Genomic DNA, 27,259 nt, shown 5'->3' with positions numbered 1-27,259 from the left:
CTTCAAAGTGCACATTTGAGTCTGCAACCACACTGCCTTCCCGAGCACCATCACCTGCCTGCTTCTCTCACTGCTGGTACTGTATTTTGGAGTTACAGTGGGCAGTGACGGCATCTGTACAGGGTCCTTTGTGCAGTTTCAAGGGTAAGGACTCGCATTGTGCCACATGGGGACCTGCATTTCCACGTGCTTGAGCTCACTTAGTCTAGGGACTACCCCGTAGACACACCTCGTGTCACAGAGGCCGGCAGGTCTGCTGGGAAGGCAAGGAGGAAATACATGTTCAGGAAGCCCTGCCAAGCAACCAGGGATGACGAGGTCACTGGGCCCTGTATGGGTGCTGCAAGGCTTTTACCTCAGACTGTAGAAAAGAAAACCCAGAGAAGATTCTGAGAGGCTGAGGAGCTTGCCTGTGACCTAACCATAAGTGGCAGCCAGGACTGACGTCCTGTTCTCGTGGCTGAACTGAACTAGGACTCATCCCTGTAGGACGAGCCCTTATTGATACTTATTTTTATACCACTATGATCTTTAATAAAAATGCTGGAGGAAACACATTATATAGAAAGTCAATTTCATTTATTCAAATTAAATTATAGCATGAGTTTCATACACAAATAAAACTTTTGTGTAAATAAAAATACAAACCGTACAAATTTCAATGTAAAAAATGCAAAAATATTTATATACTAGATATGTCTTTTTCCCTTTAGCGTGACTGAAATGGACAGCAGTTGACCTAATGTGTGCACTGTTGTGCCAGCCAAGGTCAGTGGGATGGTTTCTCGGGCTGTCCACTTCTCCCCTCCTGCACGAGTTGCTGCCAAGCCTCCGTCCCAAATCCTGGGGCTCTGCATGCTTCCAGTTCTGTTACCACCAGCACAGTGATGGTCCAACTCCTCTTGGGCTGGTCAGAAAGGGATGCCATGGAAAAAATGCTCTCCCCCAAAGCGCGGATACTAGTCCACTGGGCTCAGAGAATGCCACCGCCAGACATCACTGGTCCAACTCGTTTTCATTCTGCAGCGTCTTCATGGCCAGCCCCCAGAGGGTCATGCTAGAGAAGAACTGCCCTTCGGAGTTCCTGTACGGCGTGGCAGGCCCGCGGCTGCCTGGCGCATCACCACAGTGATTGTCCAGGGCAGCCAGAGACGAGCGGCCCAGGGATAGGCTGTCAGCCTGCAGTGGCTGGTCGCCGGCCGCAGTGGCCACGTCTGGGTAAGCATATGCCTGATGTTGTGCTGGCTGCGGTGGGGGCTTGGCACGCCTGCCAGGATCCAGACTGACCTTCTCTGGCTCACCGCCTGCATGAGGCTGAACCATCGGCCGGAACTTGCAGTAGGAACTGGTGGCATGGCCGTCAAACTCTGTCACTGAGTCTTCCACGGGGTGAACAGGGAGCTTGACCGACACGGGCATCAAGGTCACGGACACATCTTGGGCAAAAGGATCTGAGCCTTGAGATTTCTCCAGGTCGGGGGTCTCAAGGGCCTGAGTGAGCTCATGCAGCGCGTCCCGGCCTGCGCTCGCCCTGCAGTGCATCTTCTCATGGCGCCGGAGCACCGCCGAGCGCGTGAAGCACTTGCTGCAGATCTCACACGTGTACGGCTTCTCCCCGGTATGAGTGCGCACGTGCCTGCGGAGGTCGCCAGATCCCCCAAAACATTTTCCTGCAAAATGAAAATGGGATCCTTTTATTTATTTATTTTTTAAAGATTTTATTTATTTATTCATGACAGAGAGAGAGGCAGAGACACAGGCAGAGGGAGAAGCAGGCTCTGTGCAGGGAGCCCGATGTGGGACTCGATCCTGGGTCTCCAGGATCACACCCCAAGCTGAAGGCGGTGCTAAACCACTGAGCCACTGGGGCTGTCCAAAATGGGATCCTTTTAGAAGAGGACATTCTGGAAGGACATTCCTCTTCCTCCTGCCATCACCTGCTCACTCTGGAAGACTCCTCTGGAAGACTCCTCTGTTCTTCTTGAGCTGCATCTCTCTGACCTGGTTGTGGGTACCTCAGGGCGAGCCTTTGAGGGACCCTGTCTCCCTGCACAGGAGCGCCTCTCTGGGAAGCCAAGGTGCCTGCCTCTACTGGCCAGGCTTGCTTAAGTTTTTGTAAACCTAACATGGCCAATCTAGAATTCAGAAACATCTTTTTGCTCATAATGTAATTTTACCTACACTTCTCTCAGTTCGATTTCCTTTCTGTGTATACAACACAGGTAGGGGATCTACTTCCATGATTAAAGTAGGTAAGAAGGTCAGAAGAAAACAACCAATAAAGAACCTTACAGAAGACATCACGTATTCACAGAAGATAATACGTCACGCAGGTACGAGGACATGTACTTACAACTTCTCCCTTATGCGTGTGAACACTAGGCCATCCTGCCCTCATCAGCCAGCGGTGGGCCATTAAAAAAAAAACACACACCTTTGAACAAACTAGGTGTCAACTTCCACAAGTTACATTTTGGCACTTCTTCCCCCTACAGAACACTGAGGCACACTGTGGTGAGTCTTCTTCATGTCTTCATTTTGCCTGCAAGTCAGGCTCAGTCTCCTTCACGTAACGTCACAGTAAAAGCATTTTCACCGTCTGCTGCACTGTCTATACAACATATGGTTTATATGGATAGGAGCTATTTCATAACCATTCCTCGATTTACTGCACGTTTGGGTGCCTTCCACCTGATTGCTACTTTACTTCATGTTCAATTAATATTTTTCTTTTCACTGTTTCCTTCAGAAAAATTCTCAGTAGTGGAAATTACTGGGCAAATGGGAATCTTTTCTGGGGTCCTTAAAGCATATGAATTTTAGCCACAGTGGAGGTCCCCCCAGGAGACAGTCAAGACAGGGGGGCCAGACTTCACAACCGTCCTCATGGCAAGGTAAGGTGTGGCACCTGCCTCCCGCATAGGAAATCCACCGCACTAGTGCAGACAGGATGGTGTCCCTCTGCATGGCCGTGGCCTGCAGTCCCCGTAGTGTTGCCACAGACTGGACAAAGGTCATGCTTGCAAGTGAGCTGCCAGGATTCATCTTCAATCCAGCCTGAGAGATCTGCACAGAGGGGCAGGGAGACCCCAACAGAGAAAGTCTCCTGGGAATAAGGAGCTAGGACCCAGGGCTGAGGAAAATAAACATCTGCACCTGAGAAAGTGCAGAGAAATGCAGGGAAAGGAAGAGGGGAAGGTAGGAGAGGAAATCTTTGGAACAAGAATGACATTGCGGGGGGGGGGGGGGGGGGCGAGGGGGGTTGTGTGTGAGGAGGGGAGGGGAAACAGAGGAAGGGGAGCTCTATTCCCTGAAAAAGCCCAGAATGTGAAGCCACCTTAAAACTGAGCCCATCTTTTGAACTCAAGAAAATGAAAACACGCCCAAACTACATACACGTGTTCACAGCAGATTTTCTAAGTGAAAGAAGTCAGTTACAAAAGCCCACATGCTGTAGGATTCCATTTATGTGAAATGTCCAGAACAAGCAAATCCCGAGAGAGAAGGCAGATTAATGGTAGCCTAGGCTGGGGCGTAGGAGCAGGGCGTGACTGTTAACATGCAGGGAGCTTCTTTTTGGGGTGATGAAAATGTTCTAAAATAGACCATAGTGAGGGTTCTATGACTCCGTGAATAACATACCAAAACTATTGAATTGTTCACTTTAAATGAGTAAATTTTATGGTATGGGAATTTTTTTTTTTTTTAAAGATTTTATTTATTTATTCATGATAGTCACAGAGAGAGAGAGAGGCAGAGACACAGGCAGAGGGAGAAGCAGGCTCCATGCACCGGAAGCCTGACGTGGGATTCGATCCCGGGTCTCCAGGATCGTGCCCTGGGCCAAAGGCAGGCGCCAAACCGCTGCGCCACCCAGGGATCCCATGGTATGGGAATTTTACCGCAATGAAGCTGTTACAAAATTTTGAACCTGTCCTGTAAGAACAAACACTCTTGCTCTTTTTTTCTTCCCCTGGTTCCAGGATGACCTTGTCAGGGTCAGAAACCATGGTTAGTGAGGGAGGGGAATGGGCTAGAAGCATAAGGTGTGGCAGCAGGGCCTCTACTTCCTCCTCTGCCCGGGTCCTAGGCCAGCAACAAGTTCTAGTGGAGGAGGGAAGAGAAAATTCAACCTTAAATCAAGTTGGCAACTGTAATATAATTTGGAACTGACATTTTAGTGACTTGAGATTGCATTTGTGATTTAAAGTAATCCTACTTTTATTTTATCTTATTTTATTTTAGAGAGAGTGTGAGCAGGGGGAGGGGAAACAGATTCCATGCTGAGCGCAGAGCCCAACACAAGGCTCGATCTCATGACCCTGATCTCAGGTCTCATGACCTGAGCTGAAATCAAAGTCAGATGCTCAACTGAATGGGCCACCCAGGTGCCCCAACACAATTTTACTTTGATAAGGAGTAATGAGAATAGTCATGGAGTTGCCAGGAAATCTGTACACAATTTAAGTGGGAGATAAAAACAAAGACCTGTGGTTACATCCCAGAAGTCCTGCCCTGTTTAGAAAGAGCCGCTCTGAGTAGTGCTCGGCTCCAGCCTTCCCACTGTGGAGCCTGAACAGTTTCCCCTTTTGTTCTAACTGGGAAACCACAAACACAGTCACTCACTTGTTCCTCAGTGACTCAATTCACATTGCCAACCACCTGTCCCAGGCACTCGTGCACACACACACACACAGTTCTTCAGAGGCTCAAACACTGTGATCGTAGGTCACAGGTGACTTGACTCACAGTCCCCATTTCCTAACATGAGCAATAACATCCCTCAATAGCGAGGTCGCCAGCTTTCCCCCGCCTCCCAAGACTTCACCACTGCATCAAATGCCTGGAGAAGGGACCTTTGTTTCTGAACACAGCATCTCAAGAAGCCCTCCCTCTTGACCCCATCACATGTTCTCAATGTTCCCGCAGGACAGTTAAACTGCAGCCCCCACACCCAGCCCTTTGGTCTGCGTGATGCTGACGCCCACTGCTGCACACTGCGCTCTCCCACACTTCCCCAACTGTCTACACCCCACCGACCTGGACCAGGAGCACGCAGCACCTGGGACTCTCAGTAGCCTCAGTAGGCTGTCCCCAGCGCTCTGGACACCTCACAGACACTCTGTGAGGCAACTCACAGAGTAAATGTCTGATATGTGAACACAGGAACGAACCAGAGACCACGTTAGGCAGTAAACAGTGCCACCTTCATTTTATCTATAACAGGGATGATTTACGCATGACACCAAAACAGCCAACCGCAGAGTGGGGAGAGACTGGGGTCTGTCCCCAGCGGGGATGGCCGGGTGACTGTCTGGTCCATGCCCTCCAGACACTTACCACAGGCAGAACAGCTGTAGGGCCGCTCCCCCGTGTGCCGAATTCGGTGCTTGACCAGCTTCCTCTGCATGTTGAAGGACTTGCCGCATTCGTCACAGGTGAAGACTTTATCGGCTGTGTGTGTCTTTTTGTGCTCCTTCAAATTACTGAAGTTACTGAACCCTGGAGAGACCATAACAGGTGTTCAGCGGAAGGACCGAGAACATTGCAATTGGTAGTCTTCAGGACAGAAAGGGAAAAACCTGCAGCAGTACCTCGGCCGCAGATGTCACACAAGTGTGGCTTCTCCCCCGAGTGGATGATGATGTGACGCTGGACATCACCAGAAGCTGCAAACCTGAAATGTAATATGAAATTCCAATCAACAACTTCTTTCTACATTGCTGCAAATCTTTGTAATTGCAAGTCACTGAGGGAGGAGGTGAACTGCTACCTTTGTTCCTTCAGAATGTAATCAGAAGTGGCCTGATTCATTTGAAATGTGCGTTGTTTTGGTGTTATTACTATTTTTTCTCCTAGTTTCATCTTTCTGCAGAGATGGTTGACTACTTGGCTCAGGGAATAATTCCAAGCCAGGCTCTCCGACATAAATCTGCTTCCTTTCCACCATACCTGATTGTCTAGCTGGTTCCACTGGGGAGATGCTGCCTATAGACCTGATTTTAAATACATGCCTTACTTTTAAATGGAGTTCAGAAGGCTTCCATTTAAGACGTGTAAAACAAGGCCAACAGTGAAGCAACACAACCACGTGAAACAGCCAGGAGTGCGCACTACAGAGGTACCGGAAGTGAGCAGTATGCAGTACCCCGGCACTGAACGGGGTCATCAGTATTCAGGTGGCCACAGCAGAAAAGGGAGACACGTCAGGATTGGGCAACTCATATTTCTTTGTTTTCTGCTACCTGCAGGGACAGTGGTTTTCCCAGACCTGAACCAGTGCTGCTTTTCCTGCTGGCATCCCCAGGCACATGCTGCATCAGAGGACTCTAACTTTAGTTGTCCCATGTCTGCCCACCACCTTGAGGATGACCTTATCTGAGGCAGAGCTTGTACTATTTCTATGTTCCCCTCATAGCACTCAGCACACAGTAGGTACCAAAAAAATGTTGAAAGGTTATATAAATGAATGACTGAATCGCTGTCATGTCAATGACTGGTGGCTGCTGCCTGAATGCAACCACTCGAGAGCATGTGCACTCCCAACAAATGACCCAGTGAGGGGAGGAGGGTCCCTCTGGACCCTGCCCTGCCCCCACTTAGGCCCCTCCTCCGATGCTGAGCTCTCAAGGCCCTTCCCTGATTCAGCTCAGGCTACCTCCTCTGGTCCTCTCTCCTGACACCCAAGCTTTCAGTTGCAAGTCTCTTTTCCCCCATAAGACAGTCACCTCCATGGGGACGTTTATGCTAACATTCTTGGAATGAATGGAAATTTTAGTATAAAATAATTTTGTTTCATATAAAATCCCATTTTGTAAGACTCCTGTCCTAGATTTTCTTTCTTTTAATTAACATTTTTCTTTCTTTTTGTTCTTCTCATCATGGAAAGCCGGACGATTTACATGTGTTCCTCAGCGACAGAGTGAGCCCTGGTGGCTCAGAGAACACGGAGTTCAAAGACAGACTACGAGTTGTTCCTTAGAAATGGAAGTATAAGCCCAGCACTGACCTCTTTCCACAGATTTCGCAGATATATGGTTTTTCACCAGAATGCCGACGTAGGTGAGTCTGCAAGTTACCTGCCTGCAAGAAAGCAGGGGAGAAAAAGCATACCGATAATGAAAAGTGATCTTAAAGGTCATATAATTCAAAAGGAAAACTGACAGGCTGAGGCAGGTCCCGGTCCAACTTTCCAAGTGAAGATTACATATGCACAACTCAAAAGCAACCATGTGCAAGGAGATCTGGGACCAGCCCAATTCTAACTCCAGGAGTAGCTCCGCCCCAGCAATCTGCTGAACACAGATGCATCTCCATCCTGTGCTCTGAGCAAAAGCGCCTGCTCCACGTGCGCCCCTGGCTTGTCCCATTTCAGGCATGCACTGTGCTGCTTCTCTCTTAAATGGGCCCTGCACACCGTGGAGGCTGCTTTGGGGACTGCCAAGCTTGTATTTTAAATAGACCTTAGGATGCTTTATTTGGAGTTTTTAACTTGGACCATGTATATCCAAGTGTCCCTTGAGGGGGAAAAAAAGTAATACCTATACTTCATTATTTCAGGATTTCTTCTTTTTTAAAAACATGCTTTTGTTCATAAATAGGTATGACATGTGCAAACAGGACTTCCTCCGGCAGTGCTGCTGTTCTCCCTGACAGGGCTGTCATTTTTTTTTTTACCTTTGTGCAAAAAATGCACATCAGGAACTTCATAGCAGCAGGTTCACTGCAGGGCCTCTTATGTTCCTAATTTCTGAAACTAGCAGGGCCTCACAAAGAATAACTTATTTAAATGCAGATCACAAAATAGATTTGATGTAATAATCAATAGGAAGTCGATAGGAAATTGCCTAAAGTACACTGAAATTAAAACTGCAATTGCCTTGTATTAAAAAAGCTCCTGGCTAATGTTTCAAATTAGGATTTGAAAACAAAATCCTCCACTGCTGGAATTTAACTTAATAGACTCAATCTGCCACATCCCCTACCTAATTTTTTTTATAGTGTTCTATTACAAAAACACTGAAATGAATGAATATACCCAAGGGTAATAATGCACAGGCATTATGCACAATATAAGCCAAAAAGGGAGAACGAACAGTAACACCCAACTAACAAATCTGGCTTTGTAAATATGCAAACTGGATTTTAAATAAAATACACAGATAGTTCATGGCCATGAGTTTGGGGACGGTCTGAGGTCTACTTCTGCGTGGAAACTTACAAGCAGAGAAAGGGCGACCTGTGAGTTTTATATCACAGAACACAGAGATTCTCTGTGTCAGGCTCTGGGAAATCACTGAGTTATGTACTATCTTTCAGAATGTGATAAATGTGGCTCAGGAAAAAACCTAGGCTTATTTCAGATAACTAAAGGGAAAGATTTGGCAAAACAGTGGGAAATCCCCAGCTTTTATGAGAATGACTACTAACAATAATAAAACAACAAATGTCAACAGCAGCCTACATTTGGCCTGCTAGCCCTTACATGCATCACCAAACCACTTAGTCACTGCTAGAGCCATCTCTCTTTTCCAGCTGAAAGACTCAGATTCAGATAAATGAAAGAGCTGCTCCTGTTACACGATTGGCCCAGAAATGAACATTGGTTTGTGTGAGTCTACACTCTCATAAGTTTCTGTGAATAAACTAGCTTGTGTTGACGATTCAGTAGTCACTTGGCCGTGGGGGAAACAGCTCACGGGAGGTAAGATAATGCACCACTGACTGTTTTAAGTCAGTCAATTCCAAATTCCAGAAAAAGCTCATCAATTATGTAACAATTTGAATAGCACCATCTGCTCATCTGTTAAATTAGGTCCTTCTTGTTTCAAGTTATTTTGTAAACCATGTGTCATGACTGAAATGTATTCTGAGTCAATTCTTAGCAGGGCTGCATCTTTTCTGGTTAAGTCAAGTGTAACAATTACTTGTTTCCAAAGCAAGTATCAAGGGTCTTCCACTTAAAAGAGTGTAATAAGCAACAGTAAAACAAACCCTTAAAAATGTTTTTTTTAGCTATTTAATATCAGAAATGTATAAAGAAAATCTCCTGCCAGATAAAGGAGGACATATTGATCTAACCAATGGTGTAAAAGTAGATTAGATACTGAAAGACTCAGGCAAAAAAGTCCAATGATGCTGATAATGATTTATGCCAAATTACATTGCAAACCGGAAGGCAGATGATTTGATCTTTAGTCAAGTATCTGTATTTTTGGTAAACTTTGAATTACTCTAGTACCAGTTATGGGCTAAGTACCGAGTCCGCATCTTAGAGATTATTTGTAGCTGGATATGTGACAGCTCTAACAAGTGGTAACTATCGATTAGTAGGAGATCGGTTACCAGGCAGCTGCAGACACTGTGTCCCCTCGTCAGCACAATTCCCTTACAAAGTCATAGTATCGCATTTTACAGAAAAGTAAACAGATAGTCTGTAAACAGATGCTGATTACTAGGAAGTAATCAGCCTAGGCTCCTATAGCTGGGATCAAATATTCCCACCCAGGCCCCTCTGTGGACTCTAAGGCTGGGAGTGTGGCTGTGCTGTCTAGCTATGTTACAGTGTATTAGCAGTGAAGGAGGCTCTGCTCCTTCTAAGCAAATATTTTAAATTAGGAGGAGCTGTCAGGATTTTGCACAGAAAAACTGCTTTATTAAAGAACTAACATCTGATTTGTTGAGTAACTTAAAAAATAATTCCTTCTACTATATATGTGAACATTTAAATATGGACAAACCAAGCATATATTCCCTATCAGAGCATTCTTCTGAAGGCAGCTGATTATTATAGAAAAAATAGCCAAAGAATCATACCACTTTAGATATAAAAGGAACCTCAGATCTTAAAAGTCTTCTAGTTTAAGAGTTTTGGGACTTTAGGATTTCACAAAATAATAAAATTAACAGGGGAAAAAAATCTGGAGATGAACATAAAGCTGTTACCTAAACAGCAGTGCACTATACTGCCAGCAGGGCCTACAGGATACAGTAGGCCAAGCATGCTAAGCATACCATAAATTTTCTAATTTTACACCTAAAACAAGGAGATGAGGTCACTAAAAAATAAAAATACATATGTAAGACTTAATGTACTCTTGCTTTGTCAAGCTGTTTGCTGTACTTTCTGAGATCATAATGTTATGCTGGGAGTGTAGGGACTCTACCCTAGGGCCAGAAGTTTCATGACTCAGGAGAAGCTCACTGAAATACTCTTCTTCCTACACATTCCCCGTGGGTGGAGTTTCATCCTGTCACCCATAGCGCCAGGCCATGTCAGTGCCTGGGGGAGCACATCCGTCTCCAGGTCCCCTCCCCTGCGCCCTGGCCCTGGGGCACCCCTCTCTGGACAGCACTGTCAAAAGGCACTGCATCATCTGCTCCAAGTTTCCATGTCTGCTCCTTTGAAGAGACCAAACAGCTCTACTCCTCTTTCAAAGCCAGCTCAGTACACCCAGTTTCCTCCTCCCATTTCTCACATCACAGGTATGCAGACCTGCCCCTACCTTACCTCTCCTCTGGGTGCACCCACTGATTCAGGTTCTACCGCACTCGGGGACCGGGACCCTGGTACTATGGACAGAGTCTCACTCACACTCTGAAGTATGCAGGGCTCCTGAGGGCTGAGATCTGCACACAGACCGTGTCCAGAATGATGTTAAGAGACGGACAGTCTGTTGTCGCAATCTCGGATTACGGTAGCTCTCAAAGCTCATGTATCATACTGCTTACAGACTTATCATCAAAGTTGTGGTTAACTTTTATTTTTCCCCAAGATGGATTCTACTAAATATAAATTGAGTAACCAGCATAAAAGAGGAATTCTCATTGATAAATCTGTTTTCTTGCTTGCCAGTCTTCCAGAAGGGAAAATATTTACAAACTCACTTCTATCAAAGCAAACATGCCAGCAACAGCATGAGAGCATTCCAATCCAGTGTTACCACATTTACTCCAGTTCATTCTAAGAAATGTATGCTTGGCTTAAGGTGAAGGATAGTTAGTGGGTGCTACTTACCAAGTACCCCTACATAACCTGACAGCTCTCTTGTCCTAGAACACCAGAGAACCCCAGGATTATCAAATGCCTGCTTGTCTTCGGGGCTTACCTAAACAATCTCTTAACACATTTCAGGTCCTCACCCACCCCAAACACCACTTCTTCCAGGCAGGAATGACCACTCTCTTTTCTTTGCCCACACTGTTCCCTAGGTAGATTTCCCCGACATGTGGCAGAGGTCCTTGGACACTGGAGGCTTGCAGCAAACACTTGCTGAAGGAAGTTTTTTTCAAAGAAGTCCTTGTTCACAAAAAAATTCACAATTTCGCAATGAAATAAAACAGCAATATGCATCTGAAAACTGCAACTATACATAATCCTACATTCACAAAAATCTGACAAAAATACAGACACCAACACAGAGGCAGATTTCTCTAGTGCCTGTCAGTCAGGGCTACCCTTGACAGGATTCAAGAGGGCAAGTGTAGGACAAAGTCTGAGCAGTGGTCCTCAACCCTAGCCACACTTCAAAATCACTGTAATACAATAATATGCCAGCGCTGGAGCCCCATTTCAATGCAACGGAATCAGAATCTCTGTGGGCAGGCCCTGGCATTGGTGCCGGGAGAGGAGGCTGAAAGTGGACTACACATGCTTGGATGTCTGGTTTTCTGTGATTAGCAATGAAGGGTCACAGAAGGATTTCAAGCAAGGAGGACAGAACCTACACTGTTACCACATTTTAAATGGATGAAGGGCTTTCGTGGCCATCGTTCCACTCACTCCTAACACTCACATGAGGTAGTATGATCCCTATTTTTAAGAATTAGAAAAATGAAGCCCACTCCTAATGCTCACATGAGGTAGTATGATCCCTATTTTTAAGAATTAGAAAAATGAAGTTATGGTTGTCATTAGCCCAGGCCTTTGGTTTTCCCCCACTCCAAAGCTATAAGGTTAAGATGGTGGTGGAAGACTGGTCTGCAAGAACAGAAGGGCCAGCACCAGGATGGAAAAATGGTGATGTCCCTGAGCACTAACTATGTGCCAGGCAGGAGTTCTTACTCCTACTGATTCATGTACTCTCCACACACCTGCCATGTTCACCCATCTAATCTCCTTTGCTTTATAGACAAGGAAGCTAAAGTGCCAAAAGGTGAGGCTGCTTGCCTGAGGTCACTGAGGAGTAAGCCTGGGGCAGGATCGAAATGCAGACTGCCCGGCTCCACAAGCCCAGCTTGGAAGCTGCAGGCGAGCCTGCAATGAAGAAGCAAGGCTTCAAGTGCATGGCAGCTGGAGGGCTGATGACTCCCCTTGGTTCTGCAAAAACTTACTGAACATTTAGAGGGTGCCAGGTGTTTTCGTGGATGGCAAGTATGGACTAAAGATGCAAAAGGCAGAGGTTAGGACTTGGGGAATCTCAGCATTGCAGGGAGTCGCAGGCGAAAAAGTCACTGAGTGCAGAGGTTTGGATGCGCAGGAGGAAGGGGAGAGCTGGCTCCATGTGGAATGCGTCAAAACATGGTGCTGCTGTTGAGTTTCTGTGCGCTGGAGAGGACTTGCTGCCTAGCTCTTCTCGACCTAGAGGCTCTACTCTTGGATCAAGGCCCAGCCTGAAGCCCTCGTTCTGGGGAGCAGCACCCGTACAAGCCACTACTATAGGATTCACTGCACCCACCACAGCCAGGTATAAAAACAGCAGTGCAGTGGCTGCTCTTGGGCAGCTCTGGAATGCCAGGGTCTGGCCTGTGGCAGAGCAAGTTACCTCCTCCTACTTCAGAAGTAGGTTCCCACTGGTCTACAGTCAACATTTGCACTAAAACATTAATAAAACTCTGGGTTTCAAAAAAACAAAACAAAAATAAAACTCTAGGTTTCTTTATGTCCAGTGCCCAGGTCAGCACATGGCCCATAGGAGGGTACAGCAAATGCTGGCTGCCTGAGAGAATTAATATATGCCTAAATGAGCTATAATCAGAGGTCAGCTAAAAGGCGTTTGGAGCAGGAACGAGAACTGCTTACTCTGTTCTCCACCTTCTAACAACTTTAGTCCCAATAAGACTAAGATGACATGTGTTCTGGATCTGGCCCAGCATGGCATGCAGCCTCCAGGAGTGGGCTCACTGTGGTTTACCAAAAACTTCACTCATTTATTCATGAAAGAGAAGGAATATACTAGGACTGGACCTATTCTTAAAGGGAGGGGGGTGAGAGTTCATACGCTTAGAAAAAATACTACTTTCCCCCCAATAAACTAAAAATTTGTTTTTCTTGAAAATTATTTTCTCCTGATTCAGTATGAAGTCAAAGTTACAGATATCATCAGAGGCTTCTCTCACAAGTCCAACGTATGTCTTATTTGTAATAATAATAAAAAAACACTGGGTTTCAGGTTTCCAATTATTAACAGTAAATAAGAGTATTCCCACCTGAGAGAAATGTTTCCCACAAATGTTACATTCAAAAGGTTTCTCACCTAAAACAAAACAAAACAAAATAACAACTTGTAAAATCAGCAGTCATATTTGCACAATAATTTTGTTTAAAATGTTTAAACTATCTCCTATGTCCTTTCAAAAGGGAGCATCACCTCTTCATCAAAGTCTAGAAATGAGCAGTCTCTACACCCTTGTAATTCTCTCTGGCACCCTTAGGTGGCAAGCAGAGATGATCTGGTCAACAGCAGCATCTTGTTCACCTGCCCTTTAGCCTGACCCCTTTATCACCAATTCCTGACACAAGAGGGTGACTCGTTCTCACCAAATGAGGCGGACACACAGTGGAGCCCAAAACAGAGTGGTCCTCCTGCAAACGTGCCAGGAAAGAGACCCTCTCCACTGCCTTTCAGCCTTGGTTGACACACGCTGATGGGAGAAACAGGATTCCAGCCCAGGAGATGGGCTTCCCTGCCCACTTCTCACCTCTGATTTAACTCTGAGTAATTGCATTCTGGTAGGGAACAGATGCAGAGAGTGGACTCTGCTACAGAGAAACTGAGCATCTCTGAACACACTGACAGATAGACAATGTACTTGAAGGTATCACTTTCACCTGTGAAACCCTAGTAGGCCTTGAGGACTGAGAACCTTCCTTTCCTCCCCTTCTCCTCAAATCAAGTGGTTTCATTAAGATTCTTTTAAAAAGTTAGCATTTCCCTTCTTACTGTGTTGCTAGGGTTTGCTGGTTTACCAGCTTTCTGAGCTCCTGCCAGGATATATTTGTATTGATCTTTTCCTAAAATGGTTCAATGGCTTGCTCATGGCCAAGACAGAGGTTTTGACCCTGAGTAATTAGAATCACATAAATCTTGTATTCGGTGACTACACTTACGTCTGAAATTATGGGGATGACAGATAATGTTAAGTGAAAGACCCCAGTGTAAGTTACAACAGTTTGAAAAATAGAGGCCACCATTCACTAGTGACCAAAGTCAGTAACCCTACTCTCCAGGACCCCTTCACACTCTTACTAAGTGAGGACCCTAAAGAGCTCTTGTTTGCATGGGCTATACCTATTGGTAAAGCCCATATCAAAAATGAAAACAGTGGTTTTTAAAGCCTGTGGCCAGATACTTCACTGGCCACCAGAGTAGCTGCAGCCATTAGCTGACTCCACCACACACTCGTGGGAGAAGGAAAAGAAGGCAAGTGACATCACAGAGTATGACAGAACCAGTTTTGGCCTCACAGACCCCCTAAAAGGGTTCTCCAGACCATAATCTGAGAAGTGCAGCTCCTCTTGGTTTAAGTCCTGGTAAACATCTGTGCCATGACTGTATGGCCACTGGCATCCAAAGATGTTCTTTCAGAAGAAACAAGGTAAGTTTTGTTTTCTTTCAGGCTAACTGGTTATGTCTGTCAAGTAAAAATTCTAATGATCATGAGGCTCTAGGAAATTCATGCAAATAGAAATGACTTAAATCAAGTTTCTCCAAGGGCAAAACTGAGTCACTGATAGTGTCCTCATAGAAAGTAATTCTAAACTACTACTACTTCTGACAGCACTTTATGTTCAAATACATGAACACTTCTGAAGGCTTCCATCTACAGTAAGTCTTTCAGTAGTACAAGGTAGCAAACACTGAAGCAAATGGGAAATCCAGTGATAAGAGAATGTCAGATCAGTAACCACAATTACATAAGCACTTTAAAGTGGTCACACTATAACCATCCTTTAGCGTATTATTTCTCATGCTATAAATTGTCATTAATTTAGAACCTGTTTTAGAGTCATCAAGTTTAACTACAGGAACAAAAGTAACACGTAAGTATTGTGAAACACAACATATATGTACTATGTAACACCTTCAAAAGAGCACCTGGAAAAAATAAACTTCTTGGAAAGAGGACGAAGTACGAATTAAGGTAATAAGACTGAAAATTCAATGTTCAAAGTGGAAGCATTTTCATTTGAAAATATCACATGGTTAAAGTTGATTCTTATAAAAAGTTTACCTCTTCCTACCAAACCACAATTAAAAAAAAATCTGATATGAAAATCACTTTGCAGGGCACTTTTACTATTATTCTAAATTACTTACATCTGAATGAATCTACAGCATCATGCTTTAAAAAATAAACTTACTCTAATTCTAAAAAGCAAATATAGCTTATCCATTTTAGAGTACATTTCAGTGCATCGGAATGATTTATTATGCTTTTAGAGTGATGGAAAGTTTATCATATAAAACCATAATTAAAAAAGAAAAATGTACCATCTTTTTAAGCTGGCTCTATAAAAGCGTCTACAGAACTTTGAGAACTTTGAGATTATTCTTTAAAAGTAATCACCCAAAGTATAATATAAAAAAGAAGCTAATGCTCCTTCGATTTGGGGGGGGGGGGGGATTATCAATGACATCATCAAGCAATAGCAAAACTTCTTACAAAAGCAGGAGCAGGCAGTAGTGTCTGATCATCTGTATCAGGTCCTTCCCTTTTGCCTGTGGGCACTGAATCAGTGTACCTGTATGAGACCGTTTGTGAAGCTCCAGATTGCTGGGGTGTTTAAATGGTTTTCCACACAATTCGCACGTGTACTGTCTCTGTGACTGAAGCATCTGGGACTGCTCCTCCAGTGCGGCAGGCTCTTCGGGCCTCTCCATTTCGTTCATGCAGTTAAATTGCTCTGAACTCACCAGTTCCTCACCTTCTTTCTCTCCAGCACTGTGGCTGCTAGCTTTCTCTACAGTATCTGTGCTAGCACATTCTATCCTCTTTGTTGAATCGTCATCCGTCTTGGCTTCGGGTGTCTGCTCTGCACATTTCTGTGACTTGAGGAAATTCAACTTCTTAAGGTGAATGGCCTTTTTGAGCCTCATTTGTCTGGTTGGTAGTTGGCACGTGTTGTCCGACTCAGGATCTGGGGCAGATTCACTCAACGGCTGGGCCAAGAAGTGGGAAGGCAAGTGCTCTGAAGACTCCAGGACACATTCAGGATGACTGCCGGCACAGGGCTGGTTTTCCCCGGCACTGAGGTCTGTGGACGTGCTGAAAGTGAAGGGCTGCTCGCTGACTCTCTCGTGAGTGGGACATGCAGGCTGTTTAGAGTACTGCTTACTGTAGAAGTTTCTGAGTTTGTAGTAGTAACTTGGCTGTCTGAAAGGCAGTTCTGCACAGTTGCCATCCAGTGTGTCGGGTGCTTGTTTGGATGCTTCACCTGCAGAGTGATGGAGATTAACGGATGATGGAGTATGAGTATGTGGTTCATCCACAACTTTACTCTGTGGAATATCCGCAGGACACTCTTGCTGCAGCAAATGAGGAGGGTAGTTTTCATTTATGACACAGTTAGCATCAGCAGTCAGAGCGCTCTGCAGGGAGAATGCATTATTACAAGACACACCAGGTGGCTGCTCCACAGTGGTTGATTTTAAAAACGTGTGACACAGATTCAGAACATTTTGAACTTGCAAACACTGTGCTATGTCCAGCATTACTTGTATATTGTCCTGGTTAAGATCTAGATGCGATGTGTACATGAAGTCCAAGATCTGACCAATGCCGCTTACATTTTTAATATCCAAGTGAAAAACATCACTTTTTTGGCCTGAAGAGTTCTGAAAGAGGCTCCTGATAAAAGAAAGGATATCTGTTTACAGTATGACAATTTTTCCTTATAAATAATGCTCATGTTAATATTAAAAAGTACTATCCTTCTCTAAGTTCCAAGATTTTAAAATTAAGTACATTTTAATCCTTTAAAAAATTTTGGTAAGCCAATCAATAAAGCAACTCAGATGAATTCAATTAGTGTGCTGAATATTCAACCTTCCAAACAGATCTCAAAGTAAAATTTTGAAAAATACTCGTTGTTCTTTTAAAAATATAATCATCTATATGTATTATTAATTGTATACAGATAAAGTATAGTAAAGGAGACACAGTTTTCAGTATTTGATGTCTAGTCTGATAAATTATATTTCAGACCATAAAACATGTAACAAAAATACTTCCACATCTAAGTGCCTTAAAAACGTCTAAAAATAAAAATAGCTATAATACACTTACTTTTGATACATTTTTTTATTTTAATTTTTAAATTGTGGCAAAATATACACATTTACCACTTGATCTTTTTTTTCGGTGGAGCCCAATGTGGGGCTTGAACTCACAATCCTGAGATCAAGACCTGAGACACTTGACTGATTGAGCCACTCAGGCACCCCACATTTGATCCATTTTGAAGTGTTTAAAAACTTCATGCTTAAAAATATAGTCCCAACTGTAAATTCAGTGGCATTAAGTACATGCACATTTATTATGCAACCCTGATGTCCAACCATTTTCAGAATCTTTCATCTTCCCAAACAGAAACTCTGGACCCACTAAACACTAACTCCCATCTCTCCCTGCCCAGTTCCTCAGGCCCCTGCCACCACCTCTCTACTTTCTATCTCTACAGATCTGACAACTCTCAGGACACAATATACACTCATTTTGTAATCAGATCTGTTAGAGGTTTCTCAGTAACCCAATGGTCCACGAACCAGCAGGGAGAAAAAGTAAAGCTCTATGAGTTAAGGAGGGAAGAGAGGCACCTCTAAAGCCCAGGCATTCTACTCTGGGCACACGTCAAGTCCCAGGTGAATGAAATCGTACTACGTGTAAATTACCAAGCTTACTTAGGTGACTGGTCATGCAAGTTCACTGCAGAAATGTCATCTAACCGTGTCTAACCAGATCACCTGCTTCCCCAAAACAATCTTCAGTTTTGTTCTTACCTAAAGGAAGTACAAACTAAAATGGGATAGGAAAAGCCCAATCTGGGTCCATGTTGCCTAAGGACAAAAAGTACTGCCTACCTCAGTGAGCTCACCCATTATAATATGTACTTGGAACATATATGAGAGCTGAGGTTTAATCTGATGACTCCAGATTACCAAGGAAAGATTAAATCACCTTCTGTATACTGTTTACTAGAACAGTAAAATGGTATGCATTTTAAGGGGGGGGGGAAGATATTAAAAAGATCTTTAGTGCTTAGAGAGATGAATCTCAGCTAATCAGGAAATGTATATAAAATACTTAACTCTAATAATCTAAAAATAATTATGGGAATAAGTAAATTGAATCCAAACCTATTTTCTTAGAATACTCAAATGAAAAACAAATACTAAAATATTTCAATAAAAAAATAGTATGTGGGATGTTTCCCCTCCAATTATCACAAAAAAGTTCTTACCAGGAATTCTACTCCTCAATCTTGTTATCCTAAAAGGATAGGAAATATATAGAGAAGACTGACATTAATTAGAACTATTAAAATCAAAGACAGAGTGCCAAAACACTCTCAATCAGCCCAAATATATTTTAATTAAAACTCTTCTGCTCTCAGGTTACTCTAAATACAAAAAGTAAAAAACTCACATATGTGCTACAAAAATAAGGACAGTGAAATCCAAGGAGAAAAAAAAAATTAGTCAAAATATACCATGCTAGAAGAGCTTTTCCTCTGTACAGAGTCTAAAATACGTACCTAAAATACTGACTGAACGCTGCTAGAACATTCTTATGTGCTTTAAAGCACACTCCTTTTACGACCAACATGCAGTCACAGAGCAGGCCTTGAATGCGCTGCTCCTGCAGCTGCTGGAGGAGATGGCAGCTGTGAGTGGCAACCGGGTCCATGCTCAACCAGCCAGGAGACCTAGGACAAAGAATGTGAATGAGACAGTGACTCAGTGATACAAATGAGACCTGATGGCCCCAGAACCCACTAGGTGACAGGCAGCTCATGATCATGATTCCTTGTCAGTCAAGTTCAAACCAATCAACAACAACAAAAAAAAAACCATAAAAATTTTGTCTTAGGTATCAGACCAGTGCTGCTCAACAAAAACGTCTGGAATGATGGAAATACTCTGTATCTGCACTGTTCAGTCCAGTTGCCATTGGCCTCATGTGGCCACTGAGGGCTTGAAATGTGATTAGAGTGACTGAGGAACTAAACCTTCAATTTATTTAAATAGCCACCATATTTGAGAGTGCTGATGTAGAATGTGACCGTGATAACGCTATGTGCACTTCTCTCGTTTCTACTTAGGGAAAGTTCAATGAAAACATATACATAGACACTTGTAAGTTAGAAAAAAGCCAACTGGATGACATCAATATGTATTGAGCACCCGTGTATGGGGCACTGAATCAGAAGGTAGGAAAATTAGGAGCTTATCTGGGGACATAAGGAAGAAGTTAAACTAGCACCACTGGATAATAATAAAAGAGGTATCACAAAGCAGCATGTCTACTCATTTGTTCCCTTTTTTCCCTAAGATTTTATTTATTTTAGAGAGAGAGCATGAGAGCATGAGCAGGGGGGAGGGGGAAAGGGAGAAAGAGAATCTCAAGCTGACTCCCTGCCAAGCCCAGAGACTGATGTGGGGCTCGATCTCACAACCCTGAGATCATGATCTGAGTTGAAACCAAGAGTTGGACACTTAACTGACTGAGCCACCCAGGTGCCCCAAACATATTTGTTCCTTCTTACCTCTCTGCTAGGACACTACTGTAGCAGAGATCTGTCTCGCAGGAACCTGGGGCAGAAATATTAGAAAGCGTAAGAGCCTGCTGAGCTTAATAGTGGTGAAGCCAAGTAAGTGGTAGGACATATGTGAGAGAAAGAGAGAGAGAGAGAGAGAGAGAGAGAAAGATGAGAGGGTCAATATTAGAAGGTTTCACATATTCAACATCTATTACTGAGTGACTACTATGTGCCAGGTCCTAGGGCTACAACAAAGAAAACATGCCAAGTCCCCAAACTCCTGAAGGTTAAATTCTACTAAGGAAACACACACACACACACACACACACACACACACACACGACACACAACTAAATAAATACAGTAGTTAGAGCTAGACACTTGAACATACAACACAGATGAGGAAGGCATAGGTACATGTCCAGGTGCACAATCCAGTGAGACATGATTATTAGAAGAAATGCAGTGGGGATCCCTGGGTGGCGCAGCAGTTTAGCGCCTGCCTTTGGCCCAGGGCGCGATCCTGGAGACCCGGGATCGAATCCCACATCGGGCTCCTGGTGCATGGAGCCTGCTTCTCCCTCTGCCTATGTCTCCGCCTCTCTCTCTCTCTCTGTGAGACTATCATAAATAAATAAAAAATTAAAAAAAAAAAAAAAGAAATGCAGTGGGGAGAAATGAAGGCAGACTGGGACAAGCCTATGGAGGTTAAAGTGGCAGTTTGGTACAGTAAAAACCTGATAAGCCAATATCTGCCTTATTTGCTTTCATTCTCAGTACATAAGGATTATTGAAAAAGTCACTAGACCATGAAGCCAAAACCTAAGCTTTTTAACAAGGCTCCTTCTTCTATCATCATCGTCATCACCATCATCACCACTACCTTCTTCTATTATCACCATCATCACCATCACCTTCTTCTATTATCACCATCATCACCATCACCTTATCCCTCAGTGTGCCCACTATATGTCAGTCAAACAAACTACCTGTGCCTCCCTAACAAGCTGTGTTGGGGACAGTTTAGAACCCTAGCCACTGCTTATTACCTGTATGACTTTGGGCAAATGACTTCTCAATGTCCACTTTCCTCATCCTATCCCAAGGGTTACTGAGACAACTGTGAGAGCCTATGTGAACATCTAGAACAGCAACTAACATTAACTATTCAACAAATGTCATCTCTAAGGAACACCTGGAAAGTCTGATAAAAATGCAGATTCCTGGATACTATGCAGAGTTCTGCTCAGTCTAGTGTGGAGCGTAGATATCTACATTTACTGTAAGCCTCCAGGTGATTCTGAAGCAGGCAGATTACAGACCTCTGCCTTGCTTCTCTCCAAAAAGCTTTGGTTCTGATACTTCCTGTCCTGGGAATACTTTATTTACATTGGACTTTCCCACTACCCAGATAAGGCCCACTCCCCTATCAGGGCTTAGCTGAGCTGTCACTAACTCCTAGAAGCCTTTCCTGCCATCCTGAAACTTGCTCCTTCTTCTCCTCTGTTCCCTCCTCAAGTCCAACTCTGAGGTCCCTCTTCTGCGATCTTACGGCACCCCATACATACTTCCGCAAGATAACTTGCTATGCTCCATCATTTGTGTCTCCAACTCGGCTATGAGCTCAGAGAGTACCATTTTTACTCATCTTTGCCTGGCATAGAGCAGATAGATACTTGATCATTAAAATCCACACTAGCTAACCTCTATTACTAATTAGCAAGCTAATAATGTTTATTTTGATTCCCTCTATATTCCTACAATAGAGTTTGAGTCCTTTCTGTTCATATCTTTCCCACCACATATGTCTCCTTCATCTGTAAGTGACTGCAACCCCGACTTCACTAAGAGGTTGAGCCCATGGATAGCTTGATATAATCTGAGTGCCTTTAAATTCTTTACTCAATTCCAAATTTCTTGATCAATCCCTTCAGCTTCACAGAATGAAATGTGCCTTCTCTGCAAAGTCAGTTTCTCTTGTCCCCTTGACCCCATCCAGCTTTGCCTCCCCCAGGACTTGGCTTCATCCTCAGGCTCTTTTTTTTTTTTTTTTTTAAGATTTTATTTATTTATTCATGAGAGAGAGAGAGAGAGAGAGAGAGAGAGAGAGAGAGGCAGAGACACAGGCAGAGGGAGAAGCAGGTCCCATACAAGGGGCCTGATGTGGGACTCAATCCCAGATTCCAGGATCACACCCTGAGCCAAAGGCAGATGCTCAACCACTGAGCCACTCAGGAGTCCCATCCTCAGGCTCTTTCACTGCTTCACTCTGTCCCCTACCGGCTCACCAGCTCCTACAAACACACCAAGATCGTCCCACGTTGAAAAAAAGCAAAACAAAACCCTCCTGCTAGGTACATATATACATCACAGGCCTCTTTTATACCTCCCAAAACAGCAACTACACATCCCACTTAGCTTTCTCATGACTCCTTTCCGCCCTTGCAGTCTAGCTGCCATTCTCTTTGTGCTGAAACACTTGCCCGCAGTGGCCTTTACTCAGCCCAATCTCCCCAGCTGTGCTGCAGCATGTAGAGTATGGCCTGCCCTCCTCCTTCTTGACATCCTGCCTCCCCAGAACTCTCCAGGTCCTCTTACTACGCCCCTAATCCATCTCTATGCTGTACTTCTTCCTCTGCAAGTCCCACATGTTAATAATGTCCCTTAGGATTCAGCCCCTGAGAAATATCAGAGAGGGTGACAGAACCTGAGAGACACCTAACTCTGGGAAATGAACAAGGGGTAGTGGAAGGGGAGATGGGTGGGGGGTTGGGGTGACTGGATGACGGGCACTGAGGGGGGCACTTGATGGGATGAATACTGGGTGTTACGCTATATGTTGGCAAAGTAAACTCCAATAAAAAAAAAATTAAAAAAAAAAAAAAAAGATTCAGCCCCTGAGCCTTTCTTTCCCTAGACAATCACCCCTATTCTCGGCCTTCATCTATTCTAAGCAGACAACTCCTAAATGTGAAATTTTAGCTTTGATCACTGCTTCCAAACGTGTCTTTTTGCTAAATGTCTCCAACTGTATGACCCCTCAACTTTGAATCTCTAAAACTCACCCCCACCATCTCACCCCCAACTCTACACCTTATTCTGATTCCCCTATTTCTTTATGGAAAGCTTATTTTCTGATATATAAAGTTTAGAGTATTGGCATGATCTCCTGGTTTGAGATAGGGTGAGATACAAGGAAAACTGGTGATATCCTTATAAAGAACAACACTGAAGCAGTGGGAGAGGATACTTATCACCCAAAACAAGAATACAGAAAGGGAAGCATTATGTCAGGTGGTCGGGCACCGTCCCCTGTTGAATCCTCAAGGGAGCCTAACAGTCAAATGATGGAGCAACCAGTTACCTACCTTACCCTGTCAGTTGCTTGAAAAGAAAAGCATTATTGGCTTATTCTCTTACCAATTATTTACTATGGGCCAGGAACCCTGCTATGCACATTCTATCCATTAACACAATGCTACCAGAATTCTATTCTCATCTTTTTATAAGTAAGGAAAGTAAGAAATGAGGAATTTAAGTAACTAGTCCAAGATCATAAAACTGTTGTGTTCCAAAGCCAGGATTTATTTATTTAATTTTAAATTTTCTTTTTTTTTTTTTTAAGATTTTATTTATTTATTCATGAGACATACACATAGAGAGAGAGAGGCAGAGACACGGGCAGAGGGAGAAGCAGGCTCCATGTGAGGAACATGACGTGGGACTCGATCCCGGAACTCCAGGAACACGTCCCGGGCTGAAGGCAGGCGCTAAACCACTGAGCCAACCGGGCTGCCCCTGAAGCCAGGATTTAAAGACTGGTTCGTATCCGTGGAGCCCATGCTCTTAAGCTATGCTATATCCCATGAGAAAAAGGACATTAAATATACAACACAAAACCTTCCTCTATAGACTTAAATGCTAAAACTCAGCAAATATTCTGAACCTGCTTTAGACATTTTTCAGCTATATAGAAGTAACATGCACAGTTATAAGCTCTTCCACAATTTACATTGACTGTAGAAATCATAACTCTTCCATACCACTTAGTTTTCTAATGGCTTCATGATGTCAATTCTGTTACCTCCCTAACAAGGTTATAGAGAGCTCTGGAAAAACAATTCACATCTCATATTCCTTGTGTATCCTATTAATCACAACCATAAATATCATGTACCTAAGAACAGTAATAAAAAATGGCATGTATTTATGAAACGGTTCTAACATGCCAGCCACTATGCTAAGCCCTTTACTCATACTCTTAGGTACATGTGACCGACGAAAGGCTTTCCTTAGATCAAATCAGTTGCCCTGTCAGTTGACCACCTATGTCAGATTGTCCAGGTAAGGACAGCATCTGTGAGGATGAATGTGTGTGATGCAGGTGTCATGATGTGACACAAAGAGCACAAACCTAGCTCCTCCACTTTTGCAGCTACTCTGTGTGACAAGTGACACAAATCTCCCATGATAAAGACACAGACTCCATCTGTCTTCTCGATCAGTGTATCTCTGTACCTAGAAGAGTGCCCTGGACACAAGAGCTTCAATCCAGGAGCTTAATATAGTTTCTGGATGGGTGGAGACTCTGGGCCTCAGTTTTTGGACATGTAAAAATGGAGGGGTTCCCCACCAGGTTAAATAATCTCTCAAGCATCTTCCCGTTTTTTAAAAAATATATTTTATTTTTAGAGAGGGAGAGTGAGTGAGCACATGTGTGAGTGGGGTGTGGAGGGGCAGAGTGAGAGATAGAGTGCGAATCTTAAGCAGGCTCCACACTTGGCACAAAACCTAACACGGAATTCAACCTCATGACCCTGAGATCATGACCTGAGCTGAAATCAAGAGTTGGATGCTCAACCAACAGAGCCAGCCAGGTGCCCCAGTATCTTCCTGTTTTAAATGCTACAAATCTATACCAAAAGTGTGATGGTAGAAAGATGGACTGAATGGTATCAAAAGGAATGAAAATATGGGAAAAGAGAGAAAAACACAGGGCGCCTGGGTAGCTCAGGTGGTTAAGTGTCTCATGGTTAAGATGTGAGTTGGTTAAGCTCAGGTCATGATCCCAGGATCTTGCTTGAGATTGAGCCCCATGCCAGACCCCCTGCTCGGTGGGGAACCTGCTTCTCCCTCTCCCTCCAACCCTCCCCCCTGCTCCCCGTCTTTGTCTCAAATGAATAAAAAAATCTTAAAAAAAAAAAGGAGGGAGAGAAACATTAAGAAAAAGCATAAGTGTGAATGAAGAGGTGCTTCTAAAGGGAATAAGAACCAGAATAAAATTTTATCCCATAGAACTCCTAGAGCAAAGACCCTTCTGTTCTGTGGGAACGCTTTACTAACACTTGGTCAAACACCAAGAATCTGTAGAAGTTTATTCCCCGGGGCCATTAATGGATCACCTGTCCAAGGGGCCACAGCTCACACACTCAGCACCTGGCCTGCCTTACAGTGGTCCTACCTTCATCTTTGGCCATCATGCTTTTCAAGTGGCTTATTCCTAATCTGCTGTCCCACCCCCCTAAAACCCCATGACAAAAGCTAAGGCTTTACCAAGCAAGCCTGCTTCTGGTCTTAGCTCTACACGGACTGCGACGCTATGCAGGCCGACTTGGTAGAGCTGATCTCATGAGCCTAACGTGCGAGGCCTTGTTGCGAGGAGGAAATGCAGATGTACCGAGTGAGATCTGTTCCCTGCAGCCCGCAGACTGCCTCAGTTTTTCACCACCTTCACCTAACTTTACAGAGTGTCCCTACACGCCAGACACTGAGGGTCCGAGGGGGAACCACTCACATGGCCGCCCATGCCTTCAAGCAGCGTCCATCTATGGGAGTGGAAGAACAACTCATCTCCTTCCATTCTGACTTCATTCTGTTCTTTCTAACTGATTAAGTTCTTCTCTCTAGCTCATCTCTTAACTCAGGCAGAAGACCCTGCGGGCAAAGCATCCCCTGATGGAAACTAAAACTATCCCCTCAAGCAGTAACGACCGGCCTGAGCCAGGAGGGCCTGGTGTGACTGACCCCAGGACAACAACGGGCTGACCTTCACCGCCCACCTGCATGTATCCGCCAACCTCTGTCCCATCTTTTCCTGAATATAAACCTGGAAGCACTTCCTTGGCTCTGGAGACGGCGTTTGGGACGCCAATCCTCTGTCTTTCCCGCGTTGGCCTCCCCGAGATGAGTCCCTTTCTTGCTTCATCACCACCCGTCTCTCGGCCTTTGAGTTTTGTCAGCCTCTGTCTCGGGCCCCAGGGCCACGTGCTCTGGCACCCTCGTGCCCCGGACTCCGGGGAGACGAGAACGCCGCTGTCCTGGAGATACCAAGTGAGGGAAATCCAAATTAACTTGGAGGAGGAAGGTCAGGGAAGACTTCTTGAGGAAGAGACATGTGAGCCGAGTGAAGGCTGAAAGCTTGAGCTACAGAGACAGGCTCGAGAGAGGCCCCCTCCTGGGGATTTCCTGGGGGAGCACATGGAAACAGACGCGCAGGGCCCAAGCGCCTCAAGCATCCTGCTCTTGAAACCTCCAGGCCACGCTGTCAGTCACTTCTGTTGGAACAACGTTTTCTTCCCGGCCCGTTCCGGTGAATCCCTTCTGTGATGGCCTGAATCCTGCCCCCCGCCTCCCCCCCCCAGGGCCCTGCGGACGTCCCGGCGAGAAGGGCGGGTGCGGGCCCGGCGCGGCGCGGGGGATGCCCCAGTGCAAACCCCGCCGGAGGCCGCCGCCGGGCCCCCGCCTCCGCAGCCGCCGGAAAACCGCCGTCGGCGGGCCGGGCAGACCCACGCAGGGCCCTTCAGGCGCAGCCCCCCCCCCCCACCCCCGCCGCCGCCCCCGCCCCGGGATCACCCTCCTCCCGGCGCCGACCCCGACCCCGACCGCGCGGCGTCCCTGCGGCCGCGGCACGCGCGCTCGGCTCCACGGGACCTGGGCCGCCGCGGGCCCGGGCGCTGCCCCCGACCGAGGCCGCCGCCCCCGGAGGCCGAGGGCCCGCCCGGGGCGGGGCGGGGCGGGGGGAGCCCGGGACCGCAGCCGGCCGCCGCGCGACCCTCAGGCTGCCCGGGGCGGGAGTGGCGGCGGCGGCGGCCCCGGCCTAGGCCGGCTCCCTGCGCCGCGCCCTCGCGAGGCCGGCCTTCCCGCCAGACGGCACCTACCGGAGAGGCCGCTCCCCGCCCCGCCGCCGCCGCCGCCGCCGCCTCTCCGCCAGCCGCCGCCTCTCCGCCAGCCGCCCTCAGCGCCGCTCGCCGGGCGCCGCCGGCCGCGGAACCATCCCGA

General features: G+C 45.4%; 1 protein-coding gene across 7 annotated transcripts; it reads right to left on the bottom strand.

Annotated features, from left to right (window-relative positions):
* Nucleotides 1-574: 574 nt before the first annotated feature.
* Nucleotides 575-27,193, bottom strand: ZBTB49 (zinc finger and BTB domain containing 49). Of its 7 annotated transcripts, none has more exons than XM_038533387.1 (9): nt 26,041-26,590; nt 19,988-20,033; nt 18,977-19,147; nt 15,965-17,070; nt 13,429-13,475; nt 7,010-7,083; nt 5,595-5,677; nt 5,341-5,502; nt 575-1,670 (listed from the first exon to the last, which is right to left on the bottom strand). In XM_038533387.1, the coding sequence occupies exons 3-9, from the start codon at nt 19,126-19,128 to the stop codon at nt 997-999; spliced, it is 2,298 nt and encodes a 765-aa protein (XP_038389315.1). In that variant the 5' UTR covers nt 19,129-19,147; nt 19,988-20,033; nt 26,041-26,590; the 3' UTR covers nt 575-996. The 7 variants fall into 7 exon arrangements, with proteins under 7 accessions (XP_038389315.1, XP_038389316.1, XP_038389318.1 ...); XM_038533388.1 differs by having other exon boundaries at nt 26,088-26,590; XM_038533391.1 differs by lacking the exon at nt 19,988-20,033 and adding an exon at nt 18,683-18,711 and having other exon boundaries at nt 576-1,670; nt 26,041-26,589.
* Between the last annotated feature and the right edge of the window lie 66 nt (nt 27,194-27,259).

This window comes from Canis lupus, chromosome 3, assembly GCF_011100685.1.
Source record: "Canis lupus familiaris isolate Mischka breed German Shepherd chromosome 3, alternate assembly UU_Cfam_GSD_1.0, whole genome shotgun sequence".
Classification (NCBI taxonomy): Eukaryota; Metazoa; Chordata; class Mammalia; order Carnivora; family Canidae; genus Canis; species Canis lupus.
This window is presented reverse-complemented; position numbering and strand designations above follow the sequence as displayed.

Excerpts from the sequence above, each read along its gene's own strand:
- ZBTB49 (XM_038533386.1), bottom strand. The coding sequence starts at position 26,186 with ATGAAGCAAGAAAGGGACTCATCTCGGGGAGGCCAACGCGGGAAAGAC. Across the intron at positions 7,084-13,428 it reads GTGGGAAACATTTCTCTCAG|GCAGGTAACTTGCAGACTCA; the intron begins GTGGGAATACTC and ends GCTTTCTTGCAG. Across the intron at positions 5,678-7,009 it reads TGCGAAATCTGTGGAAAGAG|GTTTGCAGCTTCTGGTGATG; the intron begins GTCAGTGCTGGG and ends ATTACATTTCAG.